Raw genomic sequence first — 16,474 nt, 5'->3', positions numbered from 1 at the left:
TCAAATCCCTGTCTGAAGAGTTGGCCTCAGAAATTGTTTTAGTTCTGGGCTGATAGAGAATCCAGGGGCCATGCTTTCCGGGATTCCTCCAGTCTCAGTCAGACCATTAAGTCTGGTCTTCTTACTAGAATTTGAGTTCTGCACTCCACCTTTCTCCTGCTCCATCAGTGACTCTCTGTTGTGTTCCCTGTCAGGGTAGTCACTGGTGGTAGCTGGGCACCATCTAGTTCTTCTGGTCTCAGGCTGATGAAGTCTCTGGTTTATGTGGTCCTTTCTGTCTCTTGGGCTACTACTTTCCTTGTGTCATTGGTGTTCTTCATTCTCCTTTACTCCAGGTGGTTGGGACCAATTGATGCATCTGAGATGGCCACTTGCAAGCTTTTACGACCCCAGACGCCACTCACAAAAGTAGGATGCAGAACATTTTCTTAATAAGCTTTGTTATGCCAATTGACCTAGATGTCCCCTGAAAACATGGTCCCCAGACCCCTACCCCTGCTACTCTGTCATTTAAAGTGTTTGATGGTATTCAGGAAACTTCTCAGCTTTGGTTTAGTCCAGTTGTGCTGACTTGCCCTGTAGTGCCCCACACTCTTTGACAGTAACAACTGACTCTCAATCTTTTGTGAAGTACTATGCAAATGAAGCTGAATATCCATTTAGATGTCCACCTCAATATGTTTACCTGTTTTTGTAAAAAAAAAAAAAAAAAAATCTGGAGCTACCATCCTTAGGTGTAAGCCTTCTTGGCTATTTCTGGCCCTTCCTCCCTGTGCATTCTCCATACCCCCTTGAGAGATTGACCAGAAACACTTGATTTGTTTTTCATCAGGCTTTTTAACACATATCTAGTTCCCTGTGGCAGACCCCTTTATCTGCCCACTCCAAGTGGATCATTCATGGCAACAATTGTTCTCAGAGCATTAGAGTTGAATGCCCACTCCACTCCCTCTTACTCCCTGCAGGATCTTCGGATGTCAGTGGTAAAGGTGGTCTTAAATGGCCCAGGATATCACCCCATTTCTCTTTCATGCTGGTATCCTCTCTACTTTTTCCTGGGATAGCTCCATTGGTATCTAGGTCATTAATGTCTCATAAAGGATGCAAGAGTCATTCTGAGGTCCAGGAAGGACTGTTGGCTCTTAAACTTGCTCAAGCTTCTATTGGGAAACTATCAGAGCTGAGTCCTGAGACCCTGGAATTTAAGATCAAGAGCTTTATTAGCTGAAGTGGGATGAGAACCAATTTGACTGAACTTCTGTGCATTCTGCCCCACACACCTACTCACATTGAACAAAGATAAAACAAACAACAGGGAAACAAAGCTTTCATTTTCTGTTACCAAGAGATCTTCCATTTGAAGCAAAAAACCTCACTCCCCCCTAATTCTGGGCTTTGATAATCTGTGGCCCCAGACAGTTCCAGAAGGCAAGGGCCTCAAGTCCACACAGTGGTTTATTTGAAATCCGTGTTTAGGTCACAGCATGTGGCAATGTGCTCCACTCTGATGACACTTTTCCTTTCTAATAATAGAGCAGATGAAGTAATATTGCAATTGATGTTCCCGGGCATTTGATTGGATAAGTGCATAAACTGTCGGGGGTGGGGGCGCTGTATGGACGGATCACATTAGTATTGCGGTCCTATCAATGTGCGGGGCCGCGAACGTCAGTCGGACCGATTCTCTGCGTCTGCCAGTCCCGCCACGGATTCATTTGGGATCCTCAAACAGATGAGCCCGTAGAGACGAAGGATCAAGATAGCCGATTAGAGCCAATTGCTTGCTTTGGAGACGGCCAGCCCTTCCAGGCCTGGAGACTGGGGAAGGAGGGGGAAGACAAACCGAGTGCCGCTGCGGGAAGACATTAAAGCAAGAGCGACACCCCTCAACTCCCCACCTTGTAGCGCAGGCTTTGAAAGCTGCTCCCCCATCTGAATGGAAACTCGGAGCCGCCGGGCGGCGCGTTCCTTCTCCCCCGGCCTTGCAATCCATGCCGAGGAGAAGGCTGTGCGAGCCCGCGCCAGCGCCCTGCTCCTGGGACACGGCCCGCAATGCTGCTGAGCAGAACTTGACCGAGCCCCTTCCTCGCTGCTAGTGGAAGCGATGCTGTACGGCACAGTCAGCGCTTCCCCTGCTCTCCTTCAAGCTGAAGGTTACCCACCCGCGCAGCCAACCCCAACCCTGTGAGCGGCGCGTCCCGTGTCCCTGCTCCGGCTGCTTGGCCGCGGCGCGCAGGGCAAACACCGGCCGCCGGCGCCGGGGCGCACTGCACCAGCGGCTTCGGCTTAGTGGATGTGTATGCATGAGTTCTGCACCGAATGGGCGCAAAAAGCGCCCCAGCCGGTCCACTCGCTCCTCGATTTTCCAGATCAGCAAGCCCCCGCTGCAGAGCGGGGATTGGGAGCGCAGGGGCAGCGGCTCCGAGAGCGCCCACAAAACCCAGCGAGCCCTGGACGACTGCAAGATGGTGGGTGAAAACTGCGCCTTTTTTTTTTTTTTTTTGGAGACGGGATGGGGGAGTCGTGTGTGTTAATCGTTTGTTTGAGTGCCAGCCACTCCTCCACCCTTAGCTCCTCTATGTAGATCACGTGCACGTGCACTATTTTTAAATCTGTGGCCCTCCAAATTCAGGGTGACACCCAGGTCGTAATGGCCCCGCGTAGAAAAGTGCCACGGCAAGGGTCTTGGGGGTCAGCGGCTGCAGGTCGTGCTTCTCCCCTCTCGGAGAATGGTGGACGCAAAGGACACCGAGAACTGGCTAGCTCACCCGCGAGGGAGGATGTGGGGGTGCTGCCTTTGTGGGGAGACAGTAGCAAACAAACCCAAACAGGGCGCTCTGGGCGCTGCGGCGAGGACGAAGGTTCCAGCTCAGAGGCTGTGGCGGGTCTTCCTTTCCGTCTCCAAAGCCGGAAAGCTTCAGTGGCCCGGCGGGAGGTGAATGGTTTGCCTGTTACATCCTACTTTTGGTTTTTATCCTCACGCAACTTCAAATCCGTATCCAACCTCCTCGCAGAAGTAGAGCGGAATGTCTATGCCAGAGTCCCCAGGATCTTTCTCTAGAGACCTGGGAGTGGCATGTTAGCTCTTCAAATATGTTCTTGCTCTTCAGAAACAATCTGAACCAATGGGAGAAAGTAGGTCTGGAAACAGAGCTTCCGTAACCAAGCTTGCTGTGATGAAAAATCAACATTTGCCTTGGACAAAGAGAACTTGCCATCTTTGTGGCTTAAGCTTTAAACAGTTTGTAGTCTCCTTAGCTGAAGATTTGGGGACATCCATCAGGAGTCAGTGAAGGCCCCTGTTTATGCACACCGAAGTAGGAAACTTTCTAATGATAAGTGTTTAGTGAAAGAAATTTGCTTCTTTTGCAGCTTGTTCAAGAGTTCAACACACAAGTAGCCCTGTACCGAGAGCTGGTCATTTCTATCGGGGATGTCTCAGTCAGCTGCCCCTCACTCCGGGCGGAAATGCACAAGACGAGAACCAAAGGCTGTGAAATGGCCCGTCAGGCACACCAAAAACTTGCAGCCATCTCAGGGTAGGAGACTCTTGGCATTATTTGCTAACTCATATAAATAATGCATGGCTGTTGGCAGATCTTTTTGGTGGCAAGGGCCTCAGAGTGGGTTTCTACAAATTTGGGGTTTTAACTGATCACCCTGAGATCAAGGTTCTCTAGAGAGCTAAAAAACAAACTATATGCCAAACCGTAATCCAAAGGTTCTGTGATTTTTTAATATACTTTGAAGTTTTTGGTCATTTAGTGATATTTTTAAAAGTTAACTTTCAATATGCTGGCCATATACTGGAATTTGGGGCTTACCATTCTTCGCTGAATGTTTGATGAAACTAAGGTTAAATCCACGTGCTTCAAGATGATTTTGTCACGAGCTGCTGAACAAAAGACCTGTGCAGTAGAGAAGAAAATCTTACATAAATCCCAGATTTGCTAAACTATTTATACCATCAGATAAATTCCTATGATAATGCTTAAAATAAAATCCTTAAAATAAAGTCTTGGTTATAAATTCTCTCTTCACTATAGTGATATGGAAAGGCAGTTTAAACATAAAAAAATCTTTTTAAAGACTGGGGAAACTCACAAATCTAACTAAACCTAAGCTGTTGATGCCCCCCAAATTATTTTTATTTATTTTATCACATTTATGGATTCCCAAGACTATTTTAGGTGATAACATAATGAGTAGAAATGTGTCTTCTGGGACCCCATTCGTTTCTTCCTCATCTCTCACTATTGGGAAAAAAGTTAGCCATGAATTTTGTTAACAGTTCCTATTTTCAAGATAAGTACTTGCAGCAAAGAGACACAGAAATCCTTATATAAGTACATTAATGTAAGTGCCCAATTAGTCTGTATATAGCTCTCATCTGTTTATCTCTGTGAATATGATTTTGTCATAATAAAAGCTCAAATTAGTCAGGCACACTTTATAATGTTGCAGACTGATCACTGGTAGGGAATATATCTAATCTACCAATTTGAGAGTATCGCTCTTGGTTACATTTAATGCCAATAATATGTATAGTGACTATTATTAGTATGTAAAGATTACAAAGCCATTTGTTGCCTCTCCTAATAACTAGTTTACATTTGACAACAGTTATTTTATGTCATAGATGAAGATACACTGTGCTAATCTCCTCCAAGTGAGGGTTAAATAAAATATGCTCCAAACCTATTTTATTTAGTAGAAATATTGAGGAGCGTTGTCCTTTTCTTTTTTTAACTGTTACCCTGTACTTAATAGGAAGTGAATCTGGGAGTGTCACTGACAGTGGAGGTGGAGGGAAATTCAGGGAAGAAACGTAGCTGTGATAAATCCCAAACAAGAAGGGAAGGGAAATAGTCAAAAACATGAAGGAGAGCAGCAGCTGTAGTTCCTAACCACCACGCCACCAGGGCTCCTGAAGGGGAGCAGTGGTGGATTCAAAACTGCAGAGAAATAATGATTCAGAAAGAAGAGCAGGTTCAGAACAGAAAACTTTACACTCAGGGCTAAGGGGGTAGAATCTTTGTAAACTTTGTATCCCAGAGTTGTATCCAGGATCCCTTTAAGTTGAGACTCAAATGGATGACATGTTCTAATCAGAGAAGGTGGACTAGAGAAACAAACAAGGACTTCAATTCAGTCTATTTTGCGACACCTTAAAATTCAAGTTCTTCCAAAGGTTTAGGGAAGAAAGAGTCTGAAGCTATTGGTTAAAGGGGAGTTTTGAAAACTCAAGGTGGATTTTATTTACCCCTGGGTTTGTGGACCTTTACTATTTGGTTGCATCTTATCTGAGGGTTGATGTTAATGAGGGTAGTTTTATAAGAATGAGTGGGGTAAATATGGTGTTTTGGAACTTAGAAAAGTTAGACCAACTCCATAAAATGTGCTAGGGTAGAATTTGACACATTTTCCTCTTTAAAATAATTAAGTACAGTTTAACCTTCTTTATGAAAAATGATGGCAATGTAATTGGAGGAAATCCTGTTAGTCCTCACCATCTGGGCTCCATTAATGAACGTCGTGATTCTTCTTGGTGGAATTCTGTCTCTGATATTGCTTGTTATGTGGTCTCCCATTTTAAGCTTGATATGATGGCTAGTAGGGAGGCTGTAGGATTCAGTTTAAAGTTTGAACCAGGGGTGAATTTTAGAAAAGCAAAGATTCTTGGGGAGTGCTGAGAAAAAGAATGGATTTCTTTTGTTTTTCTGTGTGTGTGTGCTTTAAGTGAAAGTTTACAATACAAGTTAGTTTCTCATACAAAAATGTATACACACATTGTTATGTGACCCTAGTTGCTTTCCCTATACTGTGACAGCACACTCCTCCTTTCCACCCTGGATTTCCTATGTCCACTCAAGCAGCTCCTGACCCTCTCTGCCTTCTCATCTCGCCTCCAGACAGGAGCTGCCCATTTAGTCTCATTTATCTACTTGAGCTAAGAAGACACGCTTCACCAGTATCATTTTATGTCCCATAGTCCAGTCTAATCTTTGTCTGAAGAGTTGACCTTGGGAATGGTTTTAGTTTTGGGCTAACAGAAAGTCTGGGGGCCATGTCTTCCAGGGTCCCTCCAGTCTCCGTCAAGCCAAGACTGGATTTCTTGAGTGTCTAGTATTTGCCGGCACAATTCAACTAATTCATAGAACAGTCCTCTGAGGGAGGGATTATTATCCTTATTCTACAAATGAGTTTTAGATAAGTTAAGGAACTTAACCTCAAAGTCGTACAGCTAAGAAGTGGTAGTGCTGTGATTCAACCCCAGGTTTGTATGATTCCTGTATATAATGCTGCCATTCAAAAAGGCGTTATGTGTAAAGGAATGAAGTCCTGATACGTGCTGCAACATAGATGAACCTCAAAAACATTACACTAAGTGAAAGATGCCAGTCACAAAAGACTCCATGTTATATGATTTAATTTATATGAAATATTCAGAAAAAAAAAAATCTAGAGACAAAAGTAGATCAGTGGATACCTAGGGCTTGGGGTAGAAACAGGGAGTACCTGAAAATGAGCTTAAGGGATTTTTTGGGGGTGATGGAAATGTTCTCAAATTGGTTTGTGGTGATGGCTATACAACTCTGTATATTTACTAAAAATTGTTGAATGGAACACTTAAAATGAGTGAATTTTATGGTATGTAAAGTGTACCTCAATAAATCTGTGTTTTTTTTGTTTTTTAAGATATGATCACTATGATTAGCACTTGGCCTTTCGTTAGCTTTATTCATTTCTATATACATCATCTTTGATTAAAGGCGTGTGATCTATAGGGATAGAGGGAAATGAAACTTGGCTTTCCATGCATCCATCAAGATGCCAGCCCAGTAGTTGTCATCCAAACACTAATGCTTTGCTCTGTACAGGAATATAGGTAGCGAAAAGGCAAGACTCAAAGGAGTAAATGAATTCACTTACTTCTTACCAACCCAGACCCCCCCTTTCTTGTCTGCCAGCTGGCTTTGGGGCCAGAGAAGGGAGACAGGACAGGAGGAGGACAGGGTAAAAAGAGGATTAGGCAAGATAGAGAGGAAGAGAAAAATGATAAGTTAGAATTAAACAAGTCAACAAATGCTGAGATCCTTTCATCCCTGACCAGTTGAAACCCTTAAGGGATGGCCACCACAAGAGAAGACAACTCAGACTGTGCTCATCATTAATTGGCCCTGGGTAGGCAGTCTGTCTTCACAGACACTATCCAAACGTGTTCTCAAATTGTGTTTCCATCAGCAGAAGTTCAGCCATAGCCTTTTCTTTCAAAGCCACCAAATGTTTTCTGGACAGGCTCAGCCAAGTGAATCCAGCTTCCCTTCTGACACTTGATTTACCAAAGTTTTTATATGTTCGTGACTCTGATTCTCTTCCAAACGGGACTTAAAGATCACTTGGTAGAGTAGTCCCCAAACTTTTTTAACAGAAGAATTCTCTCTTCAATCTGAATATGGAAAGCCAAATTTATAAGGCAGGTTGGTCAGAGTGGGATTGCTTCGCTCTGTTTGGTGCATGTATGGCCGGGGTGGTGGGGTGGGGGTGGGGGTAGGATTAGGGGATGGGGAGAGTGGTCTGATTCCCTGTTTCCTTGGAATTCCTTCCCAAAGTGACTTCTGAGGCACTTTCCCTTCAAGGAATCCATAGGGTTCTATGGCACATAGAGTACTGATTTAACACAATCTCCTTGTTTTATTTTTGAGGAATCTGAGGTTCAGGGCATTTAGGTGATTTAGAGACAACTTTGTAGAGTAAAAGTGAAGACTTTGGAGTCAGGCAGACCTGGGCTGAATACTGGCTTTTGTGACCTTGGTGGAATTACTTAACTTTCTCAATGTCAATTCCCTCCTCTGTAAACTAGGGGTTGTCATGCCCACTCATGGGATAGTTGAGAAGATTAAGGGAGCATGGTGCCCAGCACACAGATGGCACCCTGCCAGTCTGAGGCTGCTCTAAGATGAGAACTCGGTCTCATTCCTGGTCTAATGCCTGTTCCATTGACCCTACCACCTCCAGAGCACAGCACGCAGGGCAGGAGTGACTCAGATGAGCCAGCACCCTCTAGCAATCCCTGGGAGTTTATGCTGGTGGGCTAGTGGTTAGGATTTCCATTCCTAGGCTGATACTGTGGAGACCAAAGCTGTCTGAGTTGGACTGATCTTCCTTACACTGCCACCTTTTGTTAGTGGCCACTAAAGAAATTCAAAATGTAGAAGAATTTACTCAAGATCTTTAAAATGAGGCTTAAATACGATAATGTGAAAGACAGAATAATGTGATGGGAAGGAGCATTGACTATAAGTTAATTAACCCATTGCCATGGAGTCCATTCCAACACAAGGAGCTCTGGTGGCAAAGTGGTTAAGTGATCAGCTGCTGACTGAAAGACTGGTGCTTTGAATCCACCAGCCGCTCTGCAGGAGAAAGAGGTAGCCATCTGCTTCTGTAAAGATTACAGCCTTGGAAATCTTATGGGGCAGTTCTACTCTGCCCTATAGGATCTCCATGAGAAGTCAGATTAAACCTGGAAAAATCCTGGCTTTACCACTGACTAGGGAGACAAGTGTCTATTAATGTAAATACTGTTTCACAGAGTGGTGAGTGGCAATAGTACAGTGGTTAAGTATATAGATTTTGAGGCCTGACTGCCAGTGTTCAAATCTTAGCACTACCATTCACGAACAGTATGAAGTTAGGCAAAGGTATTTTCCCTCGATGCCTTGGCTTCCCAAATCAGCAAAATAGACTTAATAAATAATGGGACCAAATCATACGGTATTGTGAAGATCGAGTAAGTTAACATCCATCAAACACTTAGAAGACTTTCTAGCATAGAGTAAATTCTATGTGTGTGATAGCTAGTATTAAGTGCAGATTAGTGTTACTTTAATTATTAATAAAACATTTGAAATTCAGGTTGTCAAGATACATTTAAGACATTAATCCATCAAATATTTCTCAAAAAAATATATTGGTTAGAATAAATCTTTGTTTACCTTGATTTCTTACATTATGTTCTGAGGAGTTTTCTAGGTCGAGGTTTCCCAGACGGCTGTTGTTATGGACTGAATTATGTCCCCCCAGAATATGTATTGTAAACCCTAACCTGTATGCCTGGCAGGGGCGGATTATCCAATAGGGAAAGTAAGCACAATGCTTACCTTGCTTACCAGCTCATCTGTAGTGAACAATTTCATATTTTTTCAACACATCAAAGATTTTGCATCTAGATATGACTGGCATCTATCTCTCTCCCAACCCCATAGCACCTTCCTACAGAATCAAAGCCTCTTTTCAAATTTACGATCCCTGACAGCAGCAGATGACCCAGGAAGCAAGGTAAGCACAGGCTTACTTGAGCTAATTTACTAATCTGAACAAATTCACTGCAGATTAGTAGATGTGGTGAAACTCGTGTGAAATTGTTCACTACAGATGATCTGGTAAGCAAGGTAAGCACAGTGCTTACTTGCTTATTTGATAATCTGCCCCTGTTGCTTGGGGTTATAATCCCATTTGGGAATGGGTTGTCTTTTTTATGTTAATGAGGCAGGATTAGTATAGGGTGTATATTGAGTCAATCTCTCTTGAGATATAAAAAGAGATTAAACAAGCAAGCGAGGAAGCAGAGATAGGGTAAGAGAGATGCCAAGCCACATGAAGATCACCCAGGAGCAGGACTTTCCTCTAGAGCAGACAGAGAGAGAAAGCCTTCCCCTAGAGCTGGTACCCTGAATCAGACTTCTAGCCTCCTAAACTGTGAGAAAATAAATTTCTGTTTGTTAAAGCTACCCACTTGTGGTATTTTTTGTTATCGTAACACTAGATAATTAAGATAGCTATCAGAAGGCCTTTTCTTGAATAACTTAAAATAATATGGAGATGTGAGGACTCAAAAATGGTTAAGCTTAGAAACATTTTCTTTGTATAAATCAGCCTAGATTCTTCATAGATCATATAATATTTATCTTTTGACCTAGTTCTGCTACAGACTGTGTGCTATTGGACAAGCCTGTTAAATTCTCTCTACACCACCGGGAGAGGGTTGAATTGAATGACCTCTGAATCTTCTGGCTTCATCTTTCCAGTGTTCTATATTAACCCATGTAGAATCACACAGACTTTGTTTACAGAGCTGAGGTATGAAAAATTAAGCACCATGGAGGAAGTTTGATGATTGAATTCCAAAAATAATTTGTTAGGATGTGAACATACTACGTTCACAAGAAGAATCTGAATTTTCTAATGGTTTTCTGTGGCAATGTGATAAATATCCCAGAGATCCAAAACCACAGATTCAGGTTTCTCTCTCCAGAAATTATTTTCCTGACCAGCCATGTCTATATATTTCCTTTCTTTCCTTCCATCTCTCGCTTCTATTTTTTTGTTTCATTTATTTTTATTTGATTCCTATTTGATTTTTCTGCTCATTTTTTCTAGTCTCACTTCTAGCTGGTATCTTGCCTACTCCCTTGTTCTGTTTGCCAGGAAGTTGCAAGGTGGGAGAGTGAGGAGGAGAATAGAGAATAGAGACTTGCAGCTCAATCAGTAATGCTCCCTTTCACCATTTTGGCTGAGGCTGCAGCAGTTATGTGGGGTGGTAGAGTAGGAGAGTGGCGGCTCAGTGGTAGAGTTCTCATCTCCTGTGTGGGAGATCCAGGCAATTTATCTGTCAGTGGCAGCTTGTATGTTGCTATGATGATGAACTGGTTTCAGCAGAGTTTCCAGGCAAAGATGGACTAGGAAGAAAGGCCTGGCCATCTACTTCTGTAAATCAGCCAATAAAAACCCTATGGATCACAATGGTCCAATCCACAACTCATCATCAGGATGGTTCAGGACAAGACAGTGTTTCAATCTGTTGTGTTGCGGTTGCCATGAGTTGGGGGCTGACCCTACAGTAGCTAGCAACAACAAGAGTAGGAGAATAGAGCTTGATGACTGTGGAGGCAGCTCTCTCAGCTTTCTTTGATCCACAGATGGAGGAGGTCTTAGCTGGGCAGCAATACCCTCTGCTGTTAATAAAAGAGGCTTGTGGTTAGCACACATGCCATTCTTCCACTATGTTTTTTATTTCCCCTTCCTATCACAAATGTTTTTGCTTTTAAATGCGTATAACACTCACTACTAGCCAAATAATGAAAGGCATGGTATATCTACACAAAAAGTATATGCTTTCCATCAGAGGAAGGCTAGGAGAACAATTCCCTAGACCCATCTGCAATAGAACTTGTACTTTGGGTTATTTTGCCCAGCGGGGGTGATGTTCTGCCTAGAGCCATCCACATAGCTCCCTACACTTTCTAACAAAAACTCCCAATGCCCAATGTTTTATCATTTGAAAGATTGTAGTTCATATTAGGGGTGGGGTTTGCGACCATGGAATAGAATGTTTTCGGGATGAAATGGATGTATTCACAAAGGTACTGAACCCTCAATATGGTTAGCACTCTGCGGTAACCAATTTAGTTACTAGTATCCGAAGGTGGGGAGCCCTGTGATGCAAATGGCTGACACACTCAGCTGCTAACCGAAAGACTGGCAGTCTGAGTTCACACAGAGTTGCTTTGGAAGAAAGGCCTGGAGATCTACTTCCAAAAAATCAACCATTGAAAACCTTGTGGAACACAGTCCTGCTTTGACACATGTAAGGTCACCATGAGTTGGAATCACCTTGAGAGCAACTGTTTTTATCTGAAGTTGGAACAAAAATCCACCTGAAGGAGAGAATACTGGAGAAAGGAGGGGAGGCACTTGGTCAAACCACCAGTGAGACAGTCCCTTTCTCTTGATCTGGATGGAAGAACTGAGCAGGTAGTGGTCCCTTAGTGGAGCTAAGGCTGTTGGTTAAAGACCCATAAGCATACTCTAGAGCAAGTGGCAAGGTTCTGACTCACCCCAGATGGTTGCACAACATGATGAACGTAATTAACATCATTGAATTATATGTGTAAAAAAATGTTGAAATAGCAAAGATTTTATTTCATATATATAAATATATATTTACCACAATTAAAAATAAAAGTTTTAAAGTTTGGTACAACTTTCCCCTAAAAGGTACCAGGGCAATAAGGAGAAACAGCTGCTTATACTTCTGGGACTAGAAATTCACAAAAGTCAGGGACATTTTGTTGTGCCAGAAAGCAAGGAAGACATCCAATACAAATGGGGTCATGTCAGAGGGACACAGGAACCAACCTAAGGAACTCCCACTGACCAAAGATGGATAGTTGGATTATCAAAAAGAATAAAAACTGTAGTATAAAAATGCATGTGTTGGCAATGAAATTAGAAAAATAAAACACCCCTTTGGTCACACACACACACAGAAGAAGGTACTATTATTAGCAACTGAACTAAATGTGACATGGAATCTAGACAAGCGCCCTCTCATTGCCTATTGAAGTTTAGCCTTTGTCTGTTTTGAACAGATCTAATGACTTTCCCCTTGTTAACGTTTCTTCTAGATTGTCCAATTAGAGAGAAAATTAAATCTAAAATGACTTTAGGACAATTCATTGTCACTTCATTATTTATGCTGTGAAGTGCATGAGAGCAAGACTGTGTTTTATTCATCTTTGCACCCTGAGTGCCAAGCTCAGTGATACTTCATAGGTACATCTTTTTTGTTTATTAAATTCGGCATTTTCAAACCTATATTAAAAGAAATCATGTCTTTCCACAGACTAGTAAGAATTGAGAAATTAGATTAACTTACACTATATGATAGTTCTGTTACATTTGATTCTTAATTTTTTTTTCTGGTTTGTAATTCTAAAACCAATGTGTTGGTTTTTAAATAACAGAGAACTTCAAGATCATAGCTAAAATCAGTTTCTAAAGAGTAGATGTTCATTATTACAGTGAATGAGTGGGCAGTGTATATTTTAGAATTACTCATAAAACAATTATGATTAATTGAGGTTACTTGATAAAACTATCACCATAACATCTGTCTGTTTGGTGGCTTTATATTGAATAATTAAATAATTATTTACCATTGAGATCACCTTTTAAAACCATTTTTGAACTTTAGCTCTTGATAGTTCAGTTGTATCTCATTCCAGAAAGATAACTATATGAAGCACATCTCTATAGCAGTAACTGTAATGCCACTCAAGTTGTTTCCTTTGCTCTACATGATTTTTTTAAAATAGTAAAACTCTCATGAAAAACATTTAATTGCTTATCTATATACATATATGTGTGTGTGTATAAACAAATACTAAATTTATTTGTGAAATGGACTCTTGTTAGGATAAAGTGTCTGAGTCTTTAAATAGAAGGGCTGATTTAGCAAATAAATGTTTCCAAACTATTGGAAAACTCGAGATACAATCAGATTGACAAAAATCAACACCTTTTGCAGTTGTAGATATATAGTAAAGTAGTACTCTACTTCACTTTAACTGAGTTCAAGCAAAAGGGGGGAATACATACCAACCCAGATGAAGTCAAGCCCCCAGTGTATTCTTCAGTCACTATGAATAAAAATCTTCAAGTTCCCTCCACTCCATATCCCAGCAGTTACTAAGTCCTATACTGTTTTATCTTTTGCAATGTCTATTATACGTCTCCTTATTTGTCCCATTTCTCTGGCCACCATCTTATTTCAAAATTGTATCCCCTCAGCATCAACTCTTGCAGTATTTCCCAATTAGTCCCCTTGCCTGCAGTCTCTCATCTCTTCTTTTCAACTTATTCACTACATCCAGACTAATCCTCCTAAAACTCTCCTCTGATCATGCCATTTCTCTGCTTTAAAACCTCCAAAGATTCCTCATTGCCTAAATCAGTGTTTCTTCAAATGTAATCCTGAGATCACCTGTATCACAATCACATGAGGCTCTCTCAGACCTAAAGAACCAAAAATCCCTGGGGAGTAAGGGCTAGAATTCTGAATTTTTAACAAGCACCACTGCATGCCCCAAGAGATTACCAACCATGCTAAATATGAAGTCTATTGGACTCAAACAATGATTCCAACTTCAGCTGCACATTGGAATCACCTGGGGAGCTTTAAAAAAAAAAATACTGATGCTTGAGTACCATCCCCAGAGTTTCTGATTTAATTGGTATGGGTTGTAGCCTAGGCACTGGAATATTTTTAAAAGCTCCCCAAATGAGACTGTGTATCAAACAGTATCATATTTGGCTACATTTAGCAAACAGTTCAAAATAGCAGTTATTTAAAGATACCAGGGTTTATTCTCTCATAAAAAGGGAAGCCCAAGAATGGGAAATCCAAAACTGGTGTGGTGACTCCATGAAATCAGTTTTGTCGCCCGTTCTTAGTTTATGGCTTCCATCCTCAGCTCACTTTATGACATAAGATTACTGCAGGAGCTCCAGCTATCAGTCCAATTTCCAGACTAGAAGAAGGATGAAAGGCAAAAGGCCACACTTCCCCCCTGAGTCAACTCTCTGTAAGCAGTCCCCCACAAAACTTCTTCTAAAATTGCATCACTTGGTCACACCTAATTACGAAGGAAACTGGGAAAATACTCTTTTGGCACCGCCATCTTAAATAAAACCACAGCTTTATTACTAAGGAAAAGGGAGATGTGGACGTTGGGAGGCAACTCTGTCACAGTACCCAACCTGCATTTCAGGACTTATCTTTTACCACTTAACATTCAAGCTCACTACTTAACCGAACTGGTCTACTTTTTATTCTTACCATGTATGTTACAGGATGACAGTATTCTACCAGTCTCTATAGATGGTTTCTAAATGTAAGGGGATACTCTTTATCCATTAAAAGAAAAAAAAATTCACTTTCCTGAATGTCCTGATCTTACTTGCAGTCTCATCATTCTGCCATACTCCTCAAACCGAAAACTGGAAAAGAGGAAGGGTCTCAAAAGGATTAAAGAGAAGACATTTTGCTTTTTAAAAATGGACCCATTGAAGAGATATGAGGTTCAGGAACCTATTTGGGAAGGCAAGAAGTTAGGCAAGGTGGCTTTGAAAGGGCTTGTGTACAATTTTGAGAAGACAGCATGTGAAACAGGATAGGACCTGCAAAGAGTAGAAGTAGTGGCACACAAGAAATCGATTTTTTAAAAATCTGAGACTGAGTGGATACTTTTTAAAAAAAATTTTAAACCACTTCTGATAAATTGAAGAAAAAATTCATAAAGGAGTTAAAATCTAATGAGCTATTAGTAATAAAAGGTGGGGAGGCAACTGGGAAACTCAGGGAGTCAGGGTTTTCTAAACTAGGGAATAAACTGCAAGATGATCTATGGTCAAGATTATAATGAGCTAATTAGGGGAAATTGAACCTGAAACTCATTAACCCATATAAACAATGTTATAAATAGTAGTTAGGCCATAACAGTATTTAGTACCTAATTCCCTAAATTATAAGCCTATTCAACATATATGACACAATTTTCTATGGTGAAATATATATTTTGTCCACCTCTGGAAGCCATCTCCCTTTATGGGAATCTATTCATAGAGCACCTACCATGTACCGTGTGCTGTTCTTGGTGCTAGAGACGTAACAGCTTGGAACAAAATAGAGAAGGCCCCTGCATTCATGGTAGGGGGTGACTAAAAATAAAGAAGCAAAAGAGAGTATTTCAGATAGTGATAAATATAATGAAGAAAATAAAACAGGATGATATTATTAAAGGATGATGCAGTACGGGTAGTGATTTTCAGATAGAGTGGTCAGAAAGGCCCTTCTGAGAAGGTAGCATTCTAACTTGATATCTGACTCTAAGAATGGGACCAGTTATATGACAGTCTGAGAGAAAAGCATTTTGGGCAAAGAGGACAACAATTGTAAAGACCCTAAAATGAACTGACCTTGGCATGTCTGAGGAACAGAAAGAAGATTAAATTATCAGTTAAGAATTGTCTTCAGCTGCAAGTAACAGATACCAGACTTTAGAGACTTAAACATATATAAATGTGTATGGGGAAGGGAGTTGCAAGCATTTGTTCATGAGCTATCAAATATATCAGGGCTACGATTTCTCTAGTACTCCAAGGCCTTTTCCTCAGGTCCCAGATTACTGTTGGAGCTCCAGAAATTGTGTCCATGTTCCAGGCAAGTAGGGAAGGCAGAGAGCAAAAGGCAAAGACGTAAGCCCGTTAAGCATACCCCTTTTTAAAGAATTTCCTCAGAAGCCTTTTCCATGAATATCTCATTGGCCAGGACTGTGTCATGTGGCTTCCCTGCCTCCAAGTTTTGTGATCTAATGTACATACATCTGTCTCCATACTAGCTGTCTAATGAGATCAAGAATCTCCTAATTTCTAAGTCAAAGTGATGCTTCCTGAGGCCTAGGATAGGATATCTATCAAAGCTGGGGAGACAGGCAGGGTCGGGAGCTTGGATAGAAGTGAGGAAAGGGGTGCTAGGGTGGGAGATAAAGAAATGGAAGCAGATCTCTAAGCATCTACTGCTTCTTCCTTCCCATTTCCTTCTTGGTTTGTTTGTTCATTCCTTTTTTTT

General features: G+C 41.4%; 1 protein-coding gene across 1 annotated transcript in view; it reads left to right on the top strand.

Annotated features, from left to right (window-relative positions):
* The first annotated feature begins 1,758 nt into the window (after nt 1–1,758).
* RGS7BP (regulator of G protein signaling 7 binding protein) overlaps nt 1,759–16,474 on the top strand; it is a 140,102-nt gene continuing 125,386 nt past the window's right edge. The window contains exons 1-2 of the mRNA XM_004374549.2: nt 1,759–2,468; nt 3,373–3,539. Coding sequence (XP_004374606.1) covers nt 2,304–2,468; nt 3,373–3,539 — 332 coding nt within the window. The 5' untranslated portion in view covers nt 1,759–2,303. The remainder of the gene's footprint in view (nt 2,469–3,372; nt 3,540–16,474) is intronic.

Source organism: Trichechus manatus, unplaced genomic scaffold, assembly GCF_000243295.1.
Source record: "Trichechus manatus latirostris isolate Lorelei unplaced genomic scaffold, TriManLat1.0 scaffold00029, whole genome shotgun sequence".
Lineage (NCBI taxonomy): Eukaryota > Metazoa > Chordata > Mammalia > Sirenia > Trichechidae > Trichechus > Trichechus manatus.
This window is presented reverse-complemented; position numbering and strand designations above follow the sequence as displayed.